The sequence below is a fragment of the Phacochoerus africanus genome, chromosome 4, assembly GCF_016906955.1.
Source record: "Phacochoerus africanus isolate WHEZ1 chromosome 4, ROS_Pafr_v1, whole genome shotgun sequence".
NCBI lineage: Eukaryota > Metazoa > Chordata > Mammalia > Artiodactyla > Suidae > Phacochoerus > Phacochoerus africanus.
The window spans coordinates 143,635,945-143,655,320 of NC_062547.1; the positions used below are offsets into that span (position 1 = coordinate 143,635,945).

General features: G+C 47.8%; 1 protein-coding gene and 1 long non-coding RNA gene across 2 annotated transcripts in view; both read left to right on the top strand.

The window, feature by feature from the left end:
* LOC125126469 (uncharacterized) overlaps positions 1–10,698 on the top strand; it is a 55,204-nt gene extending 44,506 nt beyond the window's left edge. The window contains exons 2-4 of the long non-coding RNA XR_007134635.1: positions 9,516–9,686; positions 10,383–10,500; positions 10,620–10,698. This is a non-coding gene — a long non-coding RNA (uncharacterized LOC125126469). The remainder of the gene's footprint in view (positions 1–9,515; positions 9,687–10,382; positions 10,501–10,619) is intronic.
* Positions 10,699–15,168: 4,470 nt separating this feature from the next.
* Positions 15,169–19,376, top strand: part of NDFIP1 (Nedd4 family interacting protein 1) — a 45,438-nt gene continuing 41,230 nt past the window's right edge. Inside the window, exon 1 of the mRNA XM_047778921.1 lies at positions 15,169–15,417. Within this exon, the coding sequence (XP_047634877.1) occupies positions 15,355–15,417 (63 nt within the window). The 5' untranslated portion in view covers positions 15,169–15,354. The remainder of the gene's footprint in view (positions 15,418–19,376) is intronic.

The following is a 19,376-nucleotide window of genomic DNA, read 5'->3' on the forward strand; positions in this document are numbered from 1 at the left end:
TGATTTATTTAGTAACAAGGGGAAAAAAAAAAAAACAAAAAAACAAAAAAACAAAAAACAAGGTACAGAACTTAAAAGCATTTTCTCCCTTTTTTGGGTAAATTTTAAGAGAATATCTATATATTCATATACTTTTCCTAGAAGGACTTGTAAAAAAAACTGCTAATAAATGATAGTGGCTACTACCATTAGGAAGGACAGGAACAGAAGTTGTCACTTGTTTTATGCTTTATTTTATTTTTCTGTACTTTTATCTTATTTTATACTTTGATGTTTAAAATTTCAGCCCTTAATGCATGTATTATTCTTCTGATATTATAATTATTATCTAACATCAGCAGGAGTGATCCGGGCGATAGAACTGGGGCCACTAAATGTTTTTTCCTCTCTACCTCTCCATGCTTAAAAATATCCCAACTTGAGGAGTTCCCCTCGTGGCTCAGGGGTGATTGAATCCGACTAGGAACCATGAGGTTGTGGGTTCGGTCCCTAGCCTCGCTCAGTGGGTTAAGGATCCGGCGTGGCCGTGAGCTGTGGTGTAGGTCGCAGACACAGCTCAGATCCTGCATTGCTGTGACTGTGGTGTAGGCCGGCGGCTACAGCTCCGATTCGACCCCTAGCCTGGGAACCTCCATATGCCGTGGGTGTGGCCCTAAGAAAGACTCCCCCCCCCAAAAAAAAAATCCCAACTTGTTTTTGAGAGATGTCCCTTCTCCTTGAAAGAACCAGGAGCCCGCTCACCTTGTAGACTTTTGGGAATGGAAACACTCCTTTTGGGACCCCGATCAGAGTGACAGTGCAACTGAGTCCAGTTTGGAGGACAGATTTATTTTTTTCTTTTCCAATTACTGTAATCCATCAAGCAAGACTGCCAAATAGGGCCAACTAAGTGCAGGGATGGGGGCTGCCTGGCACGTGGTAGAGAGAAACCCAGAGGTGGTTCCCGGGCTTGGCTGTGATGGGTGAGCCTCGGCTGCCCTGGGGGTGAGGGTGGGCATCAGGAGAGCAAGTTTCCAGTGGGTGGGTGTCGCCGAGGGACAAGTGCTCCTCAGCTTAGTTCCAGCCTCTGCCCAGCCCCCAGCATGCCCGCCCATCACAGTGTGCTGCCCATAATGTGCCAACATCCCACAGGGGGCGACTAGATTGAATGGAAGCTCGAGAGAACACAAAGCCTGATGGTGCATGAAATTAGCAGCAAACACTGGGAAGCATAAGTCACAGCTCTGTTTGTTCTGGGAAGAGGGGGGAAATCACCCTTATTTCATCCGAACAGGAGCTCATGGCAGAGAAAACCTGCGTGCCACCTCATCAAAAGGACCGCCACGGTTCCCACGGGGATGGCCCAGCCACCCCTCACCCTTAGCGAGCTTCTGGGCCCAAGAAGGAGACAGAACCAGGGCTCTGTGTGGGCTGAGAGTGGCAGCGATTTCCATCTCTAGGGTCTCAGGGTCTGTGTGAGGCATCAGGGGAGCCCCCTCTGAGGAGGCGACGTCTGAACTGATTGCCAGGTACTAGGAAGGAGCCCGCCACTGACCTGTAGCTACTGCTGCCTTGAGTCAAGGCACTTCCAGATAGACGTGTCACCCCCGGCCTGGCCTGTCTGCCAAGATATGACTAACATGGCGCTAAGAGGCCTTTTCCCAAAAGGGGCTTTGGGGGCTTCCCTGGAGTTGGTCTCCAGTGTGTCTGGCGAGTACATGGCTGTCTGGACCAGGAAGCTGCGGCTGGCGACGTCTGCTGCCAGCATTGATTAACTGGACCTGGTGCAGTTAAAATAGCATCGTGGAAAGGTCTGTTTATTCTGTTTCTCCCAGAGCTGCCATGAGCCGGCACCGAGGGCTCTGGGAGCCCCGGGAGGAGGGCTGGTGGCTTACAAGGCTCGATCTGTTCACCTCCACAGCTACCTTTGGGATCTGGTCGAGTGGCTTTGACTCAGCATTCAAGTTCTTTTTTGTCTGCTTTTTTTTGTTTCTCCGTACAAACTGCAAAGGGGGAAGAAATCACTCTCCTTTCAAAATGGGCAGAGGAGGGTTCTGTTCAAAGAATGGTTGGGTTTCTACTGTGGACGCCCCCTCCCATCCCCCAAATGCTAAAGCCAGCCTTCCACCCACCTGCCTTGCTTGTACCATGATCTGTCCCTTAGAATTGTGGGAAACTGAGGTCGCTAAGGGAGCAGAAACAACGGGGTGGGAGTAGGTAAATGAGGCAAAGCCTAGAAATCTGATTTTAGACCCAACCCCCCTCATTAGTTTATTTCGCAGATACAGAATATTTATGTTGCTCCTACTACAAAGATGCAGGCCTTGCTTGTTTTTTTCTGTTTGTTTTGTTGTTGTTTATTTGTTTGTCTTGTTTCGTGTCTTTTTAGGGCCACACCCACAGCATATGGAAGTTCCCAGGTTAGGGGTCCAATCTGAGCTGCAGCTGCAGACCCATGCCGTGGCCACAGCAATGCCAGACCTGAGCCGTGTCTGCAACCAACACTACAGCTCACAGCTACACCAGATCCGTAACTCACTGAGCAAGGCCAGGGATTGAACCCGTGTCCTCATGGATACTAGTCAGGTTTGTTACCGCTGAGCCGCAATGGGAACTCCCCGGCCTTGTTTTTAAAACTTAGAGTCTAGTGGGGGAGGTGGGTCAGTTAAAAAAAACTGTGATGGCTGTTGTTTTGCTTCCTTGATCTCTTTCATTGACACTTTCTATGGCAGTACTGTTAATGGCAGGATTAATGAGAAAAACCTATTGGATGTTTAAGCTAGTTTACAGGCTGAACCTCTGGTACATAAATGAGTGAATGAAATGAACTGGCTCCTATTCCTGCAAAGAACTTTAAAAGTATATTGTTAGTGAGTTTTCTTCTTTGTTTCTTTCTTTCCTTTTTGTAGCTGTACCTTTGGCACCTGGAAGTTCCCTGGCTAGGGGTCGAATCAGAGCTGCAGCTGCTGTCCCATGCCACTGCCGCCGCAACCCTGGATCTGAGCTGCATCTGTGAGCTACACTGCAGGGTGTGGTAATGCCAGATCCTTAACCCCCTGAGCAAGGCCAGGAACTGAACCTGCCTCCCTATGGACACTATGGCAGGTTTTTAACCTGCTGAGCCACGGCAGGAACTCCTCAAGTCCTAATTTGCTTTACTTAGGGGTGGTTTACATTAGCATAGATTGGCAAGATGAATGCCTCCACGAGCGAAACTACATTTGGCTTTAAGGAAACCAGGCTATGAGGAAATAACATTTTTAATATCCTGAAAAGATGGCTCACAGGATTGGTATTACAAAGGAGTATAAGACATTATGCAAAAGATAATGCTCCTTGTAAAGGAAGTGCAGCATTCCCACAAAAATATGTATACAAATGTTCATAGCAACATTGTTCATAATGACCAAAAGGTGGAAATGACAAAATGTCCATTGTCGTGAGACATGTTTTTCCAATCTTCTTGCTTCATCATCCACTGTCGCAAGACGTGTTTTTCCAGTCTTCTTGCTTGATTGTCCACCCATAGCCCCTCCTCATGCGATCTCATCAAAAGAGTAAAATAAACACGGTGTGGTTTCTTGAGGTGGGGCTCTTGGTCCTAGAGACCTTGAGTCCCCCGGGTTCCCACCTTTACTATCTCTGTGTTTTCTTTTGTGTTGGCTCTTTCCTTAAGTTCCACAGCACCTGTTCTTCAGCCCCATCCTGCTGAGCTGGCCTCGGCAGTCCATCACCTGATGAATGGATAAACCAAGTGTGGTATATCCATACCATGGAATATTCAACAATAATAAGAAAATGAAGTGTGGATATGCATGCTGTAATATGGATGAGCTTTGAAAACATTATGCTAAGTGAAAGAAGCTTGTCACGGAAGGTCTATTTTACGTTGTATGGTTTGATTTATATGAAATGTCCAGACTAGATAAATCCATAGGGAAAGAAAGCTGATGATGGTTACAAGAGGCTGTGGGGAGAAATGAGGAGTGAATGCTTAATGAGTTCAGGGTTTCCTCTTGGGGTGATGGAAATGTTTTGGACCTAAAGAGAGGTTGCATAACATAACGAAGGTGCTGAATATCACTGAATTATACATTTGAAAATAATTTTGTGTTCTATAAATCCTAGCTCAATTTTTTTTTAAAAAGAAGGAAATTATGTACAGATACATGCTAAAATATGGATGAACTTTGAAAACATTATGCTAAGTGAGAGAAGCTAGACACAAAGGGCCACGTTCTGTATGGTTCCATTTATAAGGAAATATTCAGAATAGGCAAATCTATAGAGAGAGAAAATAGATAATGGTAGCCCAGGACTGGAGATTTGAGGAGAATGGAGAGTACCTGCTAGTGGACACAGGATTTCTTTTTAGGATGATGAAAATGTTCTAAAATTGTTTCACACTGTAGATATCCTAAAAACCACTGACTTACATATTAAATGGATGAATTGTATGGTGTGAGAGTTGTATGTCAATAAATCTGTTATATAAAAAAGGCATGTATGCATTTAAGTTTTTGAAAAATCGAATTGTTTCAGGAGTGTTTAGGGCAGCTTGCTCTCCGTAGCCTAAAGAGTCCTATCGCCTTTGTTTATCTAGTTTGTATGCTGAGGAGTTTGTGAAGTGAGTTTTCCAAAAGGCACGACTCAGAACGAACATATGAACAGATGAGTGAAAAAAGAATCAGAGATTCAGGAGGTTCCCTGGTGGTCTAGAGGTTAGGACTCGGCACTTTCACCACTGTAGCCTGTGTTCAATCCCTGGTTTGGGAATTGAGATCTTATATCAAGCCACTGCACGCCATGGCCAAAAAAAAAAGAAGAATCATGGATTCAGAAATAAGCCCAGGTGTATAAGGAGATTTTGTATGTGATAAAGGAAACCTTTAAAATGATTGTTCAAAATGGTGTGAGATCTAGCTAAGCTACTGAAAAAACCCCTGGATTCCTCCAATGTTCCTTGTCCCCAGATAAATTGAACTGGATCAAATATGTCCATGTAAAAAAAGAAAATCATAAACGTACTGGAAGAAAATATAGGTGAATGTTTTAGTGATTTCAAGGGTGAGAAAGATCTTCCTAGCAAGAAGCAAGAAATTAAAAAAAAAAAAAAAAAGGAGTCATAGCCACACTGAGGTCTATGGAACGATTGGCCAATGGGGACCTGCTGTGTAGCACAGAGAACTCCACCCAGTATTCTTCTATGCGGGAAAAGAATCGGCGAGAGAATGGATGTGTGTCCATGTATGACTGGGTCCCTTTGTTGTACATCAGAAATGATCACAGCCTTATAAATGAACTATACTTCACGTAAACTTAAAAAAAAGAAGACATGGATTTGACTACACTTTTTAAAAAACCCAAAAAACTTCAGTACTGCAAAGAGCCTTCCTCTCTCCTCGTTTCTATGTGTTCACTCTCTTCGCATTTGATCCGTCCTTGAGGGTAGAGCTAAAATTGCCCTCCCCGGGGCATCCTTCCCAACCACTCCAGCACCTGTGATCATTTCTTCCTGTCCTGAACTTCTGTTGAACTTGGTCAAAAAGACAGGGATGGGAAGAGGGGTGGATGCGTTGTATTTTACCTGCCCACTCCGGACACCTGCCAGTGATGACTCACAGCGCTGTGTTGAGAAGGATTCTGAGCCGCGTTGTCCTCACTGGGAGGGTTGTGCTCGATTATTGCTGTCTGTCTGGGCCTGGGGTGGGTGGCATGAGTCACATGCATTTCCTCTGCCTTTGGGCCTCCCATTACAGTCCGCACCTGAAGCCCAGAGACTGTATCTTACACTTATTCTTAATGATATACGTTTTGTGTTGCTTGTGTTGTTAGTGCTTTTAGAGTCCCTCAGACTCTCTCGTGGAGCTCTGTACAGAAATGCCCAATAAATATGTAATAGTGCTGTAAAAAAATACTATAAAAAATTATGACGCCCTTCTGAAACTAGTGCCTTCCAGGAGCAGAGTGGTTCCCACACACCGAAGGGATCCCCGAAGTGACCTCAGGGGACCCCTCCTGTGGCGCCAGGAGCGGGGCGGAGACGGGGTACCCTGGAGGGAGGCACATTTTTTTATTTAAATAAAATCTGTTTATTCTCACTGCATGTGGGTTTTGTCTGTGGGCAGGAAATGGAGGGGTGGCTTGAAACAGAAAGCTGCCCACGGAGTAAGAAGTAACCATCTATTCGTTGACGGACTGAAGGCAAACAGCTCCAATAGGACAAGGCGTCCCGGGGAGCTCAAGCATCACATGCCCCTTGGCAAGAACCTGGCAGATGTGTCTTCGTATTAAGACCAACTCCAGGTTAATGGAGAGGCAGAGCCTCACTTCAGAGGTCCACCCGCGGCTGAAACACGCTCTCTGCCTATATCCCTTCCGTTCTGTTGGCTGGTTGAAATTGACTCCTCCTCATTCTAGCACCCGTCTCCTGGTTTCGCCGGCAGCAGGGCGCCCTCAGGACTGCTTTTGGCGGTGGTCCTGATCGCATCTCAGCACACAAGGAGTTACCCTCGGAAAGCCCAGGCCGGGAAAACTCCCTGGGTCTCTGTGGCTGGAACATCTGCGTCACCGGAAGTCGTGTCTCTTCTGCTCGCTGCGGTTTTGAAGGTGCAGTGAACACACACAGGGGCACGTGGTGGCTCCTGGTACTTGCAGGTTACAAAGGGCTTCCACATGCCTGATCCCTTTGAGTTGATCTTCAGGAGCTCAAAAACCAAGCCAGTTACCCACATCTTTTTCCTTGAAATGTATCTGCTTTAGAAGAGCCATTTTTTGCCAAAATTCATAGGCAAGGTCCTTTTCTCCTACTGGCAAGAGACACTTTTCTCCCTCCCCCAATAAGGAAGCCTAGACTCCAGGTGGCAGGAAGGCTTATCTTTAGGCAACTGCTGGGTTCGTAAGGAAGGGCTACGCCTGTGTTTTGAGAGGGAGAAGAGAGTGACATTTTTAGGCTGCAAGTCTCTTCGGAGAGAGCTGAGGACAGATCTATTTTTGGAAGCGCTCTCTGCCACCCACAAAGAACTCAAAAGGTAACCAAGCACCTGGCGGGTTTCCTGCGGGGAAAGTTGTTCAGGGCTGGAGAACTTCTGCGGGTTCTGAGTCATGAAGTTTGACTTCGTCATCCGAGTGACGCAGAGAGCACAACACGCCCCCGTCCCCACCCCGCCCCCGGCCTTGTTTGGCATCACATTTGGTGGCACATGATGAAAGCACCCCTGGAGATGGCATACCTTCTGACATCCTAAAAGACTGGGTCTCAGACTCACCGAAAGCAGGAGGCAGGATGATAAGGTGTCAGCCCCCAAGGGGATCTGGCGTAGGTCAGGGATGGGAGGAAGCTCGTGTTGGTATCAGCTTTACTACTTCCTGGCTGCGTGATGATGGGCTCCTGACTTAACCTCTCTGAGCTCACTTTCCTCATCCGATAGGTGAAGGATCAAATCAAATGATTGCTAAAGGCCTTTGAGCCCTACCTAATCTTCTATGACAAGGCAAGATACGTCACTGTCGTGCAACTCGTTCCCTCACCCACAGCACAGAGAGAGACATGGCCTTGCTGTGACTGCGACTGGTAAAAAAGATATTAAATGTAAATTGCTGGGCACCGTCCCCAGCTTAAGGAAGTGCTCTGTACATGTGAGTTGTTAAAGCAGTGGTCATGGGGCCGGCAACATCAGGGGTACTTTTGTGTGGGCGATAGACAATAAAGTGTGCCTTAAGGATGTTTACGGGGACAACCGTCCGCGAGCACTTGGGCCGGGGGTTCTGGTTGACCGGCAGGTGGGTACACTGACCGTGTTTGCTTCTGCCATGACGCTGGCCTGACAGCTAAAGGGAAGACAAGGCAAGAGGCGGTTTGGTGTTTCAAGAGCCACCAGTGCAGCTTCTGTTCCGTCACCAAGTAAAGAGCCAGTTATACCATTTAAAATAGAAATCTGAGGGCGTTCCCGTCGTGGCTCAGTGGTTAACAAATCCGACGAGGAAACATGAGGTTGCGGGTTCGATCCCTGGCCTCGCTCAGTGGGTTAAGGATCTGGCATTGCCATGAGCTATGGTGTAGGTCGCAGATGTAGCTCGGATCCCGCGTGGCTGTGGCTGTGGTGTAGGCTGGTGGCTACAGCTCCGATGAGACCCCCTAGCCTGGGAACCTCCATATGCCGCGGGAGCCGCCCTAGAAAAGGCAAAAAGACAAACAAAAACAACAACAACAACAAAAACCCGATAAACTAAAATAAAATGGAAATCTGAGATTTTGCGATCTGTTTGGTCACAGTCAGCTGTGTAACCCTGAGGGTCCCTGAGTGCCAGCCCATCTGGTATTACCACCCTAGTAGAGCACTGCTGACTTAGGGCAAGGCATTGGGCACACAAGGGGGCTTGTCTTTGCTCCATTTATGGGTTTTGGTGACTGAAGATGTGGTGATGAGAACAAGACCCACCAAAGAATAAAGTTAGGCAGGAGTTCACGAATAATTTGGCCACGATGTCAACAAGGCTTAAACCCTAAGTTATTATTTGCAGGTGTGACTGTCCCCTCATTTAGAACTTGAGTCTCTCTTGCACTTGGCCTGCTCTCGGTCACCTGGGAAGAGGTCCCTGAAGACACAGAGGAACCAGCATGCATGCCCACAAGCTGCTGCTGAGTTTAAGCCAACATCAGTATCTTCCAGTGGGGGCCCCCTGCGGGTCGCTTCTCTTTTGTGTCACAATTAGCACACATTGGTTCTCCCCTGACACACCACAGGCAGCAGGAAATGCTCCAGGCTTTCGTATTTCCCTGGTGTCGTCGTGTTTCTTATGCTACTCCCTAAACACAGTAAGAAAACTGCCCGCCTGGGAAATGTGAGAAACCCTTTTCTTATCCTTCCAATCAGCCTGGGCGCTGGAGATTGAATGAAGCGTTTTCCTTAAGCACTTGTTCTTTTTTTTCCGAGGAACTCGTCACTGCGATCGGTTGGTACATTGTGTCCAAAGATGAGCATCCGTCACCTGATTTCCTTGTGGACGCTGTGCTCTTCCTCATTCCTGTGCTACCCTCAAGGCCCCTAAACAAATTGGGTGCCATTTGTCAGGGGAGGGATCGAGCAAAGACTTTTGTGGGGTCACCTCCTATGGTTGCACAGATTGTGTATGGCTCGAATACAGGGGGTGGGTGTCATTTGCCTAAACTACAATGAGATGGCTCTTCCTGGAGGGGGACAGTGCACAGTTTGCATGAGCCAATGTGGCAGAAAATACACCGACCCGCTGCAGCATCACTCCCGGCAGGGAGGAGTCCCAAACTTAAAGCTTATATTCTGTTTAGGACAAAAGGGTCATTTTAGCATATTTATAATTAAATGTTAGTGAAGACTCTTAGAAGAAAGTTCTCCATTGGTTTTGGTATTTTGGTTTATTTAGCTCAGGTTCACTATCAATTGTATAGCCAGTCAGGTCTTCGCTTGAATTGGACGCCAAATTGCTGGTGTGCTTGTAATATGTATAATTTCGTTTTTGTGTTAACCTCATTCCTGATGTTATTTTGATCCTACAAGGGCCCATGGTGTGTCAGGCTCTGTCCACATGAAGACAACGGCGAACAAGAAGAGAAAATCTATTTCATGTGGCTATTTTGTTTTGCTTTTTCTTCCGCATCTACTCTAACCTACGATTTCTTGTTATACTGTAACCATTCAAATCCTTTTTGGATCAAGACAGTGTATAGGGTAAGTAAATACTATAAACATATATCTACCTAACAATAAGGCACTAAAATACATGAAGCAAAATTGACATAATTAAAGTGAGAAATAGTTCAACAGTAATAGTCGGAGCCTTCAACAATCCACTTTCAACAACGGCTGGAACTACCAGGCAGAAGATCAATAAGGAACTAGAGGATCTGAACCCCACTATAAGCCATCAGTAATAGAAAGATATTTGGGGAGGAGTTCCCGTCGAGGCGCAGTGGTTAACAAATCCGACTAGGAACCACGAGGTTGTGGGTTCAGTCCCTGCCCTTGCTCAGTGGGTTAACGATCCGGCGTTGCCGTGAGCTGTGGTGTAGGTTGCAGACGCGGCTCGGATCCCGCGTTGCTGTGGCTCTGGCGCAGGCCAGTGGCTACAGCTCCGATTAGACCCCTAGCCTGGGAACCTCCATATGCCGCAGGAGTGGCCCAAGAAATAGCAAAAAGACAAAAAAAAAAAAAAAGAAAGATATTTGGGAAATGCACAGACATGAGGAAATTAAGCCACACTCTGCTAAATAATCAATGAGTCCAAGAAATCACAAATGAAATTAGCACATCCTTAGAGATGAATGAATGTAAAGCTATAACTAAAATACCTCAATAGCCACCCTTAGCATATCTTGATTTGATTTCATTTTGGAGAATAAATGAGAAACTAGCCTATCATTTCAGATTCTAAGCAGAAAGCCAACGTGTCTGCCCATGCTGCCGCCAAGTTGCTATTTGGTAAATGAATGAATCAGTTGCATTCGTGTAGCAAGAAGGTCAACCAAGGAGTCAGGAGTCTCAGGTCAGATTCCTGCTTGACTAACCCTTTTTCTCGGACTGACTTTTTCCCCAAGCCATTTATGTTTTAAGAGCTTTTATAAATTTCCATCCTCTTAACTCTTTCTCTTTCCTCCCCATTAGGCGTCCTGCATTACTCTGTGGCTTCCTACTCAGAGGAGTTCCCATCGTGGTGCAGCAGAAATGAATCCAACTAGGAACCATGAAGATGCGGGTTCAATCCCTGGCCTCGCTCAGTGGGTTAAGGCTCCGCGGTTGCTGTGAGCTGTGGTATATATAGGTCGCAGACCTGGCTCAGATCCTGAGTTGCTGTGACTGGCGTAGGCCGGCAGCTGTAGCTCCAATTGGACCCCTAGGCTGGGAACCTCCATGTGCCGTGAGTGTGGCCCTCAAAAGCCAAAAAATAAATATAAAAAATAAAACAATAAAACTTTCGACTCAAGCTCTTAGCACATAAAATTTTTTTGTTCCATTGGGAAACTAGGAATTGGCAAACCATTGCCTGGGGACCAAATCCAACCCACCACCTGTTTTTGTATGACCCACGATGAGAATAATTTTTTCTTTTTTAAAACAGTTGAAAAAAATCAAAAGAAGCATACTCTTTCATGACATGAAGAGGATGGGAAATTCAAAGCTTTGCTGGAACACAGCCAATTTACGCCAATCTTGTCTAATATCGCCTCTGGCTGTGTTCACGACACAATGGCAAACTGGAGTAGCTGTGACAGAAAGCGTAGGGCCCACAGAGCCCACAGTGTTTACTATCTGTCCCTTTATAGAGAAGTTTGTGAACGCCTGTTCTAAGCTTTTGTGCAAGCATATTCATGATTTGCTATGCTTTCCCCTCTGCCCATTGTGACAAAGTCTTTTCTCCTTCAAATGCTTACCTGATGAGCACACGTCATCATGAAATTCTCTTCACTCTCAGTATTACTTACCATAGCCTAGGATAACTATAATTCACTAGCGATTTTTATATTTTATTTTTTTATTTTAATTTTTTTTTTGTCTTTTTGCCATTTCTTGGGCCGCACCCGCAGCATATGGAGGTTCCCAGGCTAGGGGTGGAATCAGAGCTGTAGCCTCCGGCCTACGCCAGAGCCACAGCAATGCAGGATCCGAGCCACGTCTGCGACCTACACCACAGGTCACGGCAATGCTGGATCCTTCACCCACTGAGCAAGGCCAGGGATTGAACCCGCAACCCCATGGTTCCTAGTCGGATTCGTTAACCACTGCGCCACGACGGGAACTCCCCGATTTTTATATTCTAAAATGTCTTGAACACGTGTGTGCTGTCTTCTTTATTTTGTGGCAAGGTCCTTCTCTGTCCCCCGTCTCCAGCCACACACAGAGAAGGGTCCAGGTTTTGTTTTGGTCCCACCTCTAGGTCAATGACCACGTGATGTACATTTCCTGAATCTCTTCATCGGCAGAAAGGTTTTGTTAGGAAGATTAAGGGGATGATGTATGAAAGGATCCAAGACCCAGAAAGCGCTCCACAACCACCACTCATCATCAGTGGGATAATTTCTTTATTTGCAACGGGAAGACATTACCTCTGCCTTTCATGAAATGCACAGTCATGCAGCAAGAATGAAAAGAAGTGGGAATTCAGTAGAAATGGAACTGCCTGGTTCAGCTGGAGTCCTGTACAGATTAGCTGGAGACATTCAAGGCCTGAAATGAGATATCAGACTGACGGGGCTTTGTTTAAAATTTTAACAAACCCTTCTTGGTTACTGATCGAGCTCAGTACTGGCCACATGGGACACGTCTCAGGTGCTGCGAAGACCGCATCTGTCCTGGAGGAGGTTTTTGTTTAAACTGGGGTAGGAGTGGGGAAGCAGCCCTGAGCTATGTTTTTACTTGTCCATAATCTTTCTCTTTTCTCGGAGGATGGATGATTCAGAGTCAGCCAGTCACATAAAAAGTATTGCACATGGAAAGTATTACTGCTCTTCCGTGGGGAAATAAGCTTGTAAGTGCAGCCGTCTGAAATTAATAACTTTCTCGGTGGAAACTCTCTTGACAACATCTCGAGATGAAGCCAAAGAGTGCAGTTTTTACGGCCTTGGCTTATCTTCTGTGTCTGCCTGGAGCCGTGAGTCAGAAATTCAGTTTCTGCCTTCACGGTGCAGGTGGCTTGCCAACTGGAGACCTTATATAGTGGTGACTCCGTTTCTCTCGAGTCCCCGGGTCACCTAGCCATTGAAATCAACAACAATCATCTCTATTTACTTTACTAAAGGGTTTTTTTTTTTTTTTTGGAGAGGGGGGTACTCAGAGGGGAAAAAAGAACAAATCTTTATGGTTAACACAAAACATGCTGCTTCAGGACATGGGGAGGGGGGATATTCATGTGAGAAAGCCCGTATTTATATTATGATAAATATATATGTCCACATGTAAGGAGTATGTCGCTACTGAGGGAGAAATTAATTTAGGAAAGAAGAAGACGGGAAGGACAGCACCTTTTCCACAAAAGCCACAAAAGTGCTGCAGACATGCGTGAAGGCAGCAGCTGTTGCTCCAAGAGCCATATGTCTCGGCACAGGCATTTTCTTTTTTTATTTCTTCTTCCACGTGAATTTAGATCATCTGGGCAAACTGTCTGTGGATGACATTTTTTTTCTCTTTCATTTCAAAGTAGAGGTTTTTTTCCCCCCTTATGTAAGACCACAAAGTAGGATGTTACGTTTGGAGGGACTGGATGCACCTCATTACTTTTATTTTATTTTTTTTTTGTCTTTTGTCTTTTTGTTGTTGTTGTTGTTGTTGTTGTTGCTATTTCTTGGGCCGCTCCCTTGGCATATGGAGGTTCCCAGGCTAGGGGTCTAATCGGAGCTGTAGCCACCGGCCTACGCCAGAGCCACAGCAACGCGGGATCCGAGCCGCGTCTGCAACCTACACCACAGCTCATGGCAACGCTGGATCCTTAACCCACTGAGCAAGGGCAGGGACCGAACCCGCAACCTCATGGTTCCTAGTCAGATTCGTGAACCACTGCGCCACGATGGGAACTCCCACCTCATTACTTTTAAAGGTGGTTTCTCTGGATGAAAAAGAACAACCTGGGGACGGAGTCAGGAGCAGACCACTTAGAAGCTCACAGATTGGCCTGTCGCTGCATTTATTCGCTCTCCCAGTGGAAATCAGTGAGGCCAGTGCTTGGAAACAGGCGCAGACTTGTTGGAGTTTGGAGACTGGTAGAGAACACTCCAAGTGAGCACCAGAAATATATGGACTTTTTGTTGATTACAACTGGCTCCTCTGTGCAGAGACCTCGGGATAGGTGTCATACACAGGCAAGGGTTAAACTATGTCAGCTGGAAGATTAGAAGATAAAATCATAACTGTGTTCATGCCACCTCGAGAGCACCGCCTTGGAAAGGCAATCCAGAAGGATGGGCATGATGATGAAGCTGCGGAGATCAAGTGTTTCACCGGGTTGGACGTGGGGGCAGAAGCCATTCCAGAGGGCTGGGTGCTGAGAAAACAGCAGACCTCCAAGGCCTGCTCCAGTATAGAGAGCTACGCCGCCCCGCTAGATGCTGCGGGGGATTTCGAAATATTTAAAGGGCAAATCCTCTCATCTTCACAGAACTTATCATTTAGTCGCGTGATGATGGTTAGAAAGCCCAGCTTGATGCGTTTACATTCCAGCTTTACCCTTACCAGTGTGGCGTTCTTGGGTGAGATATTTAATGGCTTCAGGCCCAACTCCCTCATCTGTGAAACATCCGTCACGGTATCTCCTCTATGGCAGTTATGCTGCCTCCGTTCCTTTCTTCTACAAGGCGAGCTCTCAATTCCGGGGCGGCCGTTGCATATACGTGCCTGTTAACCTGGAAAGTCTTATTAGCACGGCTTTGCCCTCTATGTCACCTCTTCAGAGAACTTGGGCTCAGAAGATACCGTGTCTCTAGCCACGGAGGAGGCTGTCCAAACACTAAAAGGATGGCACAAAAAAGAGGATGCTGTTACTATCACTCACCCTAAAGTGGCTTCGAGATCGAAGAGCTCTCCAGGATTTAGGGTCAGCAAACTTTTTTTTTTTCTCTAAAGGGCCAGTCAGCAAGGGTTTGCTGGGCACACTACACAAATGGGAGCGGCGGTGTTTCCATAGAACTTCGTTTATGGGCACAAAAATGTGAATTTCACATACTTTCCACGGTCGCTGGCCCGGATCTGGCCTCCGCCCTGCAGCAGGCCGGCTCCTGGTCTACAAGGATGGCAGACAAGAAGGGAGTGGATGAGAACCGAGATGCTGCAGCCAGATATTCGGGATCGGATGGCTGCGGTGTAAGTGTCAAGCTGCCTGGGCGCCCAGGACCTCTACAGCGGGGCTGCGGCCCCCGTGCCCGGGGCTTGAGATGAGGGTGAGAGGTCACACGCAGGGGAAGCTTGCTGCTTGGCACCAGGCGCCCCTCGCCGCGTCGCGCCCTCTGCGGTGACCTAGGAGCTCCGGAGTCTTGGGTGGAATCGAATCCGCGGCGGCGGGGAGAAGCGAAGGGGCGGGGGCGGGTCTCGGGGGCGGGGCTGGGGGCGGGTCTCGGGGGCGGGGCGGCGGCGGCACCGCGGGGCGAGGCTGGGTCGGGCGGGGCGGGGCGAGCCGGGGGCGGGGCGGCGGCGCAGCGGCGTCGTCGGCGTCGTCGGCGTCGTCGGCGTCCCCGCCTCCTCTCTAGGGGCCGCGTCTGGAGCCTCGGCGGCGGCAGCGCAGCTCACTGCCCGAGGAGAGCGGCCGGCTCGGCAGCAGCGGCGGCCAGCGAGACCCAGCCGAGGCGCGTCCCCGTCGGCCTCCCCGCGCCCCTTCCGCTCGCTCGCTCGCCCTCCTTCCCTGCGGCCGGTGCCCATGGCGTTGGCGTTGGCGGCGCTGGCGGCGGTCGAGCCGGCCTGCGGCAGCCGGTACCAGCAGGTGAGCGGCGTCCAGCGTCTCCCCGGGCCCCGGCCCCGGGCCTGCTCTCCCCGCCGGCCGCCTCGGGCCTCGTCTGCGGCCCCGCCTGTGGCCACCTCGACGCCGCGGCTCGGCAGGCCGCGCCCGGCCTGGGCGGGCCGGGCGGGCCTGGGGCTCGGATTCGAGGCGGCCGCGGGCCGTCCCTCCGCGCCCCGGGGCGGGACTCGGACGGGGGACAGACCTCCGCCCCGCAGCGTTTCCCGCATTTCTCCCGGCGGGCGGGCCGCGGGCCCGAGCCCGCGCCCCTTCCAGAGGCGTCGACCCGGGGGCATTCAGTTTTCTTTTTTTCCACTTTGGGCTCGATGTCACTGGAAAAAAAAAAAAAAAAGCGTGAAATGGAAAAGGAAACGAGGTGGAGAGAAAAGATTAAATCAATGCGACTGCTGCCGACAGCTCTCCGCAGCGAGATGCGATTACTCAGGGTTTCAGAGCCTCGTCTTCTGGTCACAACCCATCCCCCTGGCCTCCGTTTTAAGACAAAAGTCAAAATGAGAGGAGGGACGAGTCGGCAGGTCGCAGAGGATTTCGCAAAGGCGTTGTCGAAGTAGTGATGCCCCTGAAATGTCGAGCTAAATGTTGCTGCAGGCTGCAGGGCGTGTGCCTGCGTGTGTGTTTTCCAGGCTCGGAGATGACGTTTCAAGACAGTGAATAGCATAGCTGGGGAGGAGATGCATCGGGAACGATTGGATTATTAGCTCCAGGTATAAGTTCTAAATTGAGGCCCTGGGGAAAAGAGCTGCTTGTTTCACTGGTCTCTGTGTGTAACCGAGTTTCCCTCTGAAATTCGGGAAGACATCCGGCAGGGTTGTTAGAGGTATTTAACGCATCGTAATTGTGGGCATGGAGCCAGGTGGTAACTGATGTTGATTGGAGCCGCGGATAACTGCTTGCATTACGTTTCCTCTGTTTTCAGCATAGTTTGCATACAAATAGGAAACCGTGCTCTTCTGAAATTAAATGTCCTCTCATAGATGAGCTACAGTTTTATATTCTAGAAATAAGGAAAACCAGTACGATGAAAACATGTAGATGAACCCGGGGGCTTGCGGGGGGGGGCAGTTACTGGGCTGTTTTGCTGTCATCAGCCCTGTGTTGTAATTTCCTCCCTCCCACGGCCTGACTCCTGATATGACTGGTTAAGAAGCTAGCTGCTGGGTTTCATAAGCACGCCCAGATTGTGGCAATGCAGTCTAGTCCTTCGATCTCTCACAGCCTGGGGTCTGGCACATGCTTTTCTGTATGACCTTGGGCGAGGCCCTGGGCTCCTCCCTGCTTTAGTAAAATTTCGAGTGACAGGTATGACTTAAATGTCACAAGGTGTTTACACATCGCAGGTATCCTGTAGTGTGATGCATGCACTCTTTTCATCCTGCCTTGGGTAAGGCAGACAAGCAAAACGCTGTGGCTTTTCTTTGTACTGCCATCTTCTTGAGCTATTCGGTAATGCTGACATGGTGCTAGAATATAAGAAATTTGGTGGAGTATCAAAATTACGTATTTCTTGGGGTAATGTTTAATAGCTTTAAATATGCAGAATTGAGGCATGTTAGGGACAAGCCATCTTTTTCATTTTTTAAAAAATTGTCATTATTTTGAAGAAATCTTCCAAAAAAGAATGCGAAAAGAGCAAATTTTCCTAGAAGAAAAATCACAAAATGTGAAAGAAGAAGAAGAAGAAAAAAAACAACCACCCCACATCCCACACCCAAACCCTATCATCTGGAGACAACTAAAGTTGCTATTTTGATGCGTCTTCTTGTGGACTCATAGCTTTGTAAATACACACGAGTGCAGATCACCGTACCTGTGTACGCCTAGGAAAGGCTGATACTGATTGAACATTTACTCTGCGTCAGTCTTGGTACCAAGTGCCCTACATCCATTATTTCACTAAATCCTCACAAAATAGACAACAAAGTCAAGACTGCCTGGAGGCTCAGTAGCTTTTGCTCAAGGTCACAGCTTCTGAGCGGTGATGACAAGGATACATAAGTACCTTCTTCGAACACAAGCTTGGGGCTCAACACGGAGGCATATGCATTCGCAGGATATATGCATATGCATGTGTATTTTCTTAGCCACTCATCCACACACATGCAGGCACATCTTTGTACACACCTGCTGTTCCCTGGGCTGCTGATTATGCTTGCACATGCCGTGTGCATATGTGCACATGGATGTCCACACATGTGTTCTCAAGCATGCACTCACAGATTTGCATACGTGTATATTGTGCACATGTGGGTACAGAGGCACACAATAGAGGTGTATGATGAGATGGGGTCTTATTTTACTGGCTGCATAGCATGCAGTTGTACGGCTGAACCATAATTTAATCGATTACCTGTTGCTGCTTTCTAAGCGTGTTCATAATTTCTCTTTTCCATCACTGAAGTTTCTTTGATAGACATCTTCAGCTGTTTCCTTGGTATAAATTTCTAGGTGGGGAAATGCTTGGTCAGAGAACATGCATATTTAAAAGGCTTTTGAATTATGGGGTGTTGGTGAATGGTCCAGGCCCCTTGATAGGATCTTGATCCTCTGTCGCAGAGGGCCCTTGTGGCTTCTGTCTGATCTGGTTCGTCCAAGTGAGCTCGTTCTTCAGCAAAATAAGTGTGGTGGAAGACTGTATGATTCATCCGGAGATGCAGACAGCGGTGTTGCCTTTATGGTCTTTGGATTGGTGGAGCCATATGCACACAACTGGAATTTGGTGTCCTGACAGACAACACAGACGGGGATCTTAGGTTCCCTTTGGCTTTTTTTTTTTTTTAAACTTCTCTTTTTGTGTTTTAAAACTGAGATTTTGTGCCTAAGCATTCTGAAGCACTGTTTCAGAAAGGTGTAGGTAGGTCCAGTGTTGAGAAACCTGTGGTGTGTTACCCTGTTCACCCATTCCAAGCCCTCTTTGCCTCACTCTGATAGATCTTTGGCTCTATAATGGATTTTGCCAAATACTTCCTGAAATGTTTTGAGCTATTTGGATTTAAATCCAATAAGGAGCTCCCATTGTTGCTCAGAGGTAACAAACCCGACTACTATCCGTGAAGTCACGGGTTCAATCCCTGGCCTTGCCCAGTTGGTTAAGGATCCAGCATTGCCAAGAGCTGTGGTGTGGGTCACGGACACGTTTTAGATCTGGCGTTGCTGTGGCTGTGGTGTAGACTGGCAGCCGCAGCTCTTGGTTCGACCCCTAGCCTGGGAACCTTCATGTGCCATAGGTGCGGCCCCAAAAGACCAAAATAAATAAATACATCTAATGAAAGTAGGCAAGGATGACACTGCTGTGTAGGCTTAAAAAGAGCCTGCAGAATGTCAGGTTTTAGACTCACTGCCTGCCAAAGAAGTTGTTGGCTTGAGAGCATCCCTGGTGAGTTTGTGCTGTGGTCTGATGCTGCTGTAGGCGGCTATGGGAAGGATAGCTTTTTGGTGAGTTCTTTCAGGATTGTGAAGGAAGATTTCGACAGACGAGGGAAAGAATTTCATCTCCGGCAGGCCAGACCATTTTCATGTCCAAGTGTTAGAGGATGTCATGATCCAGGAGGAAGGAGTGAATGGTGCCCCCTGCTGCACTTGAGGCTTGTGAAAATTCCCAGGCCAAGGATCGCATAGTGACCCTAACCACGGCAGTGACCACGCCGGATCCTTAACCTTCTCAGCCACCGGGGAACTCCGGTGCTTTTACTTTTTTTCACTAATCAGAAGACTGTATAATTATATCATGGAATGCCTTTTAGAGTGTTATGTCATGATTTGAAGGTTATTGTGCTGTATTTTTGTGGCCGACATTGCTAGTGATCAAAGGAAACTTACAAAAAATATTGAGAAGATGGGTAGAATTATTAGAAAAAAAATTTTAGTAGTGGTAAAATATATATAAAGTTTACCATGTTAAGTGTACACTTGGTTGGTGTTGTAAC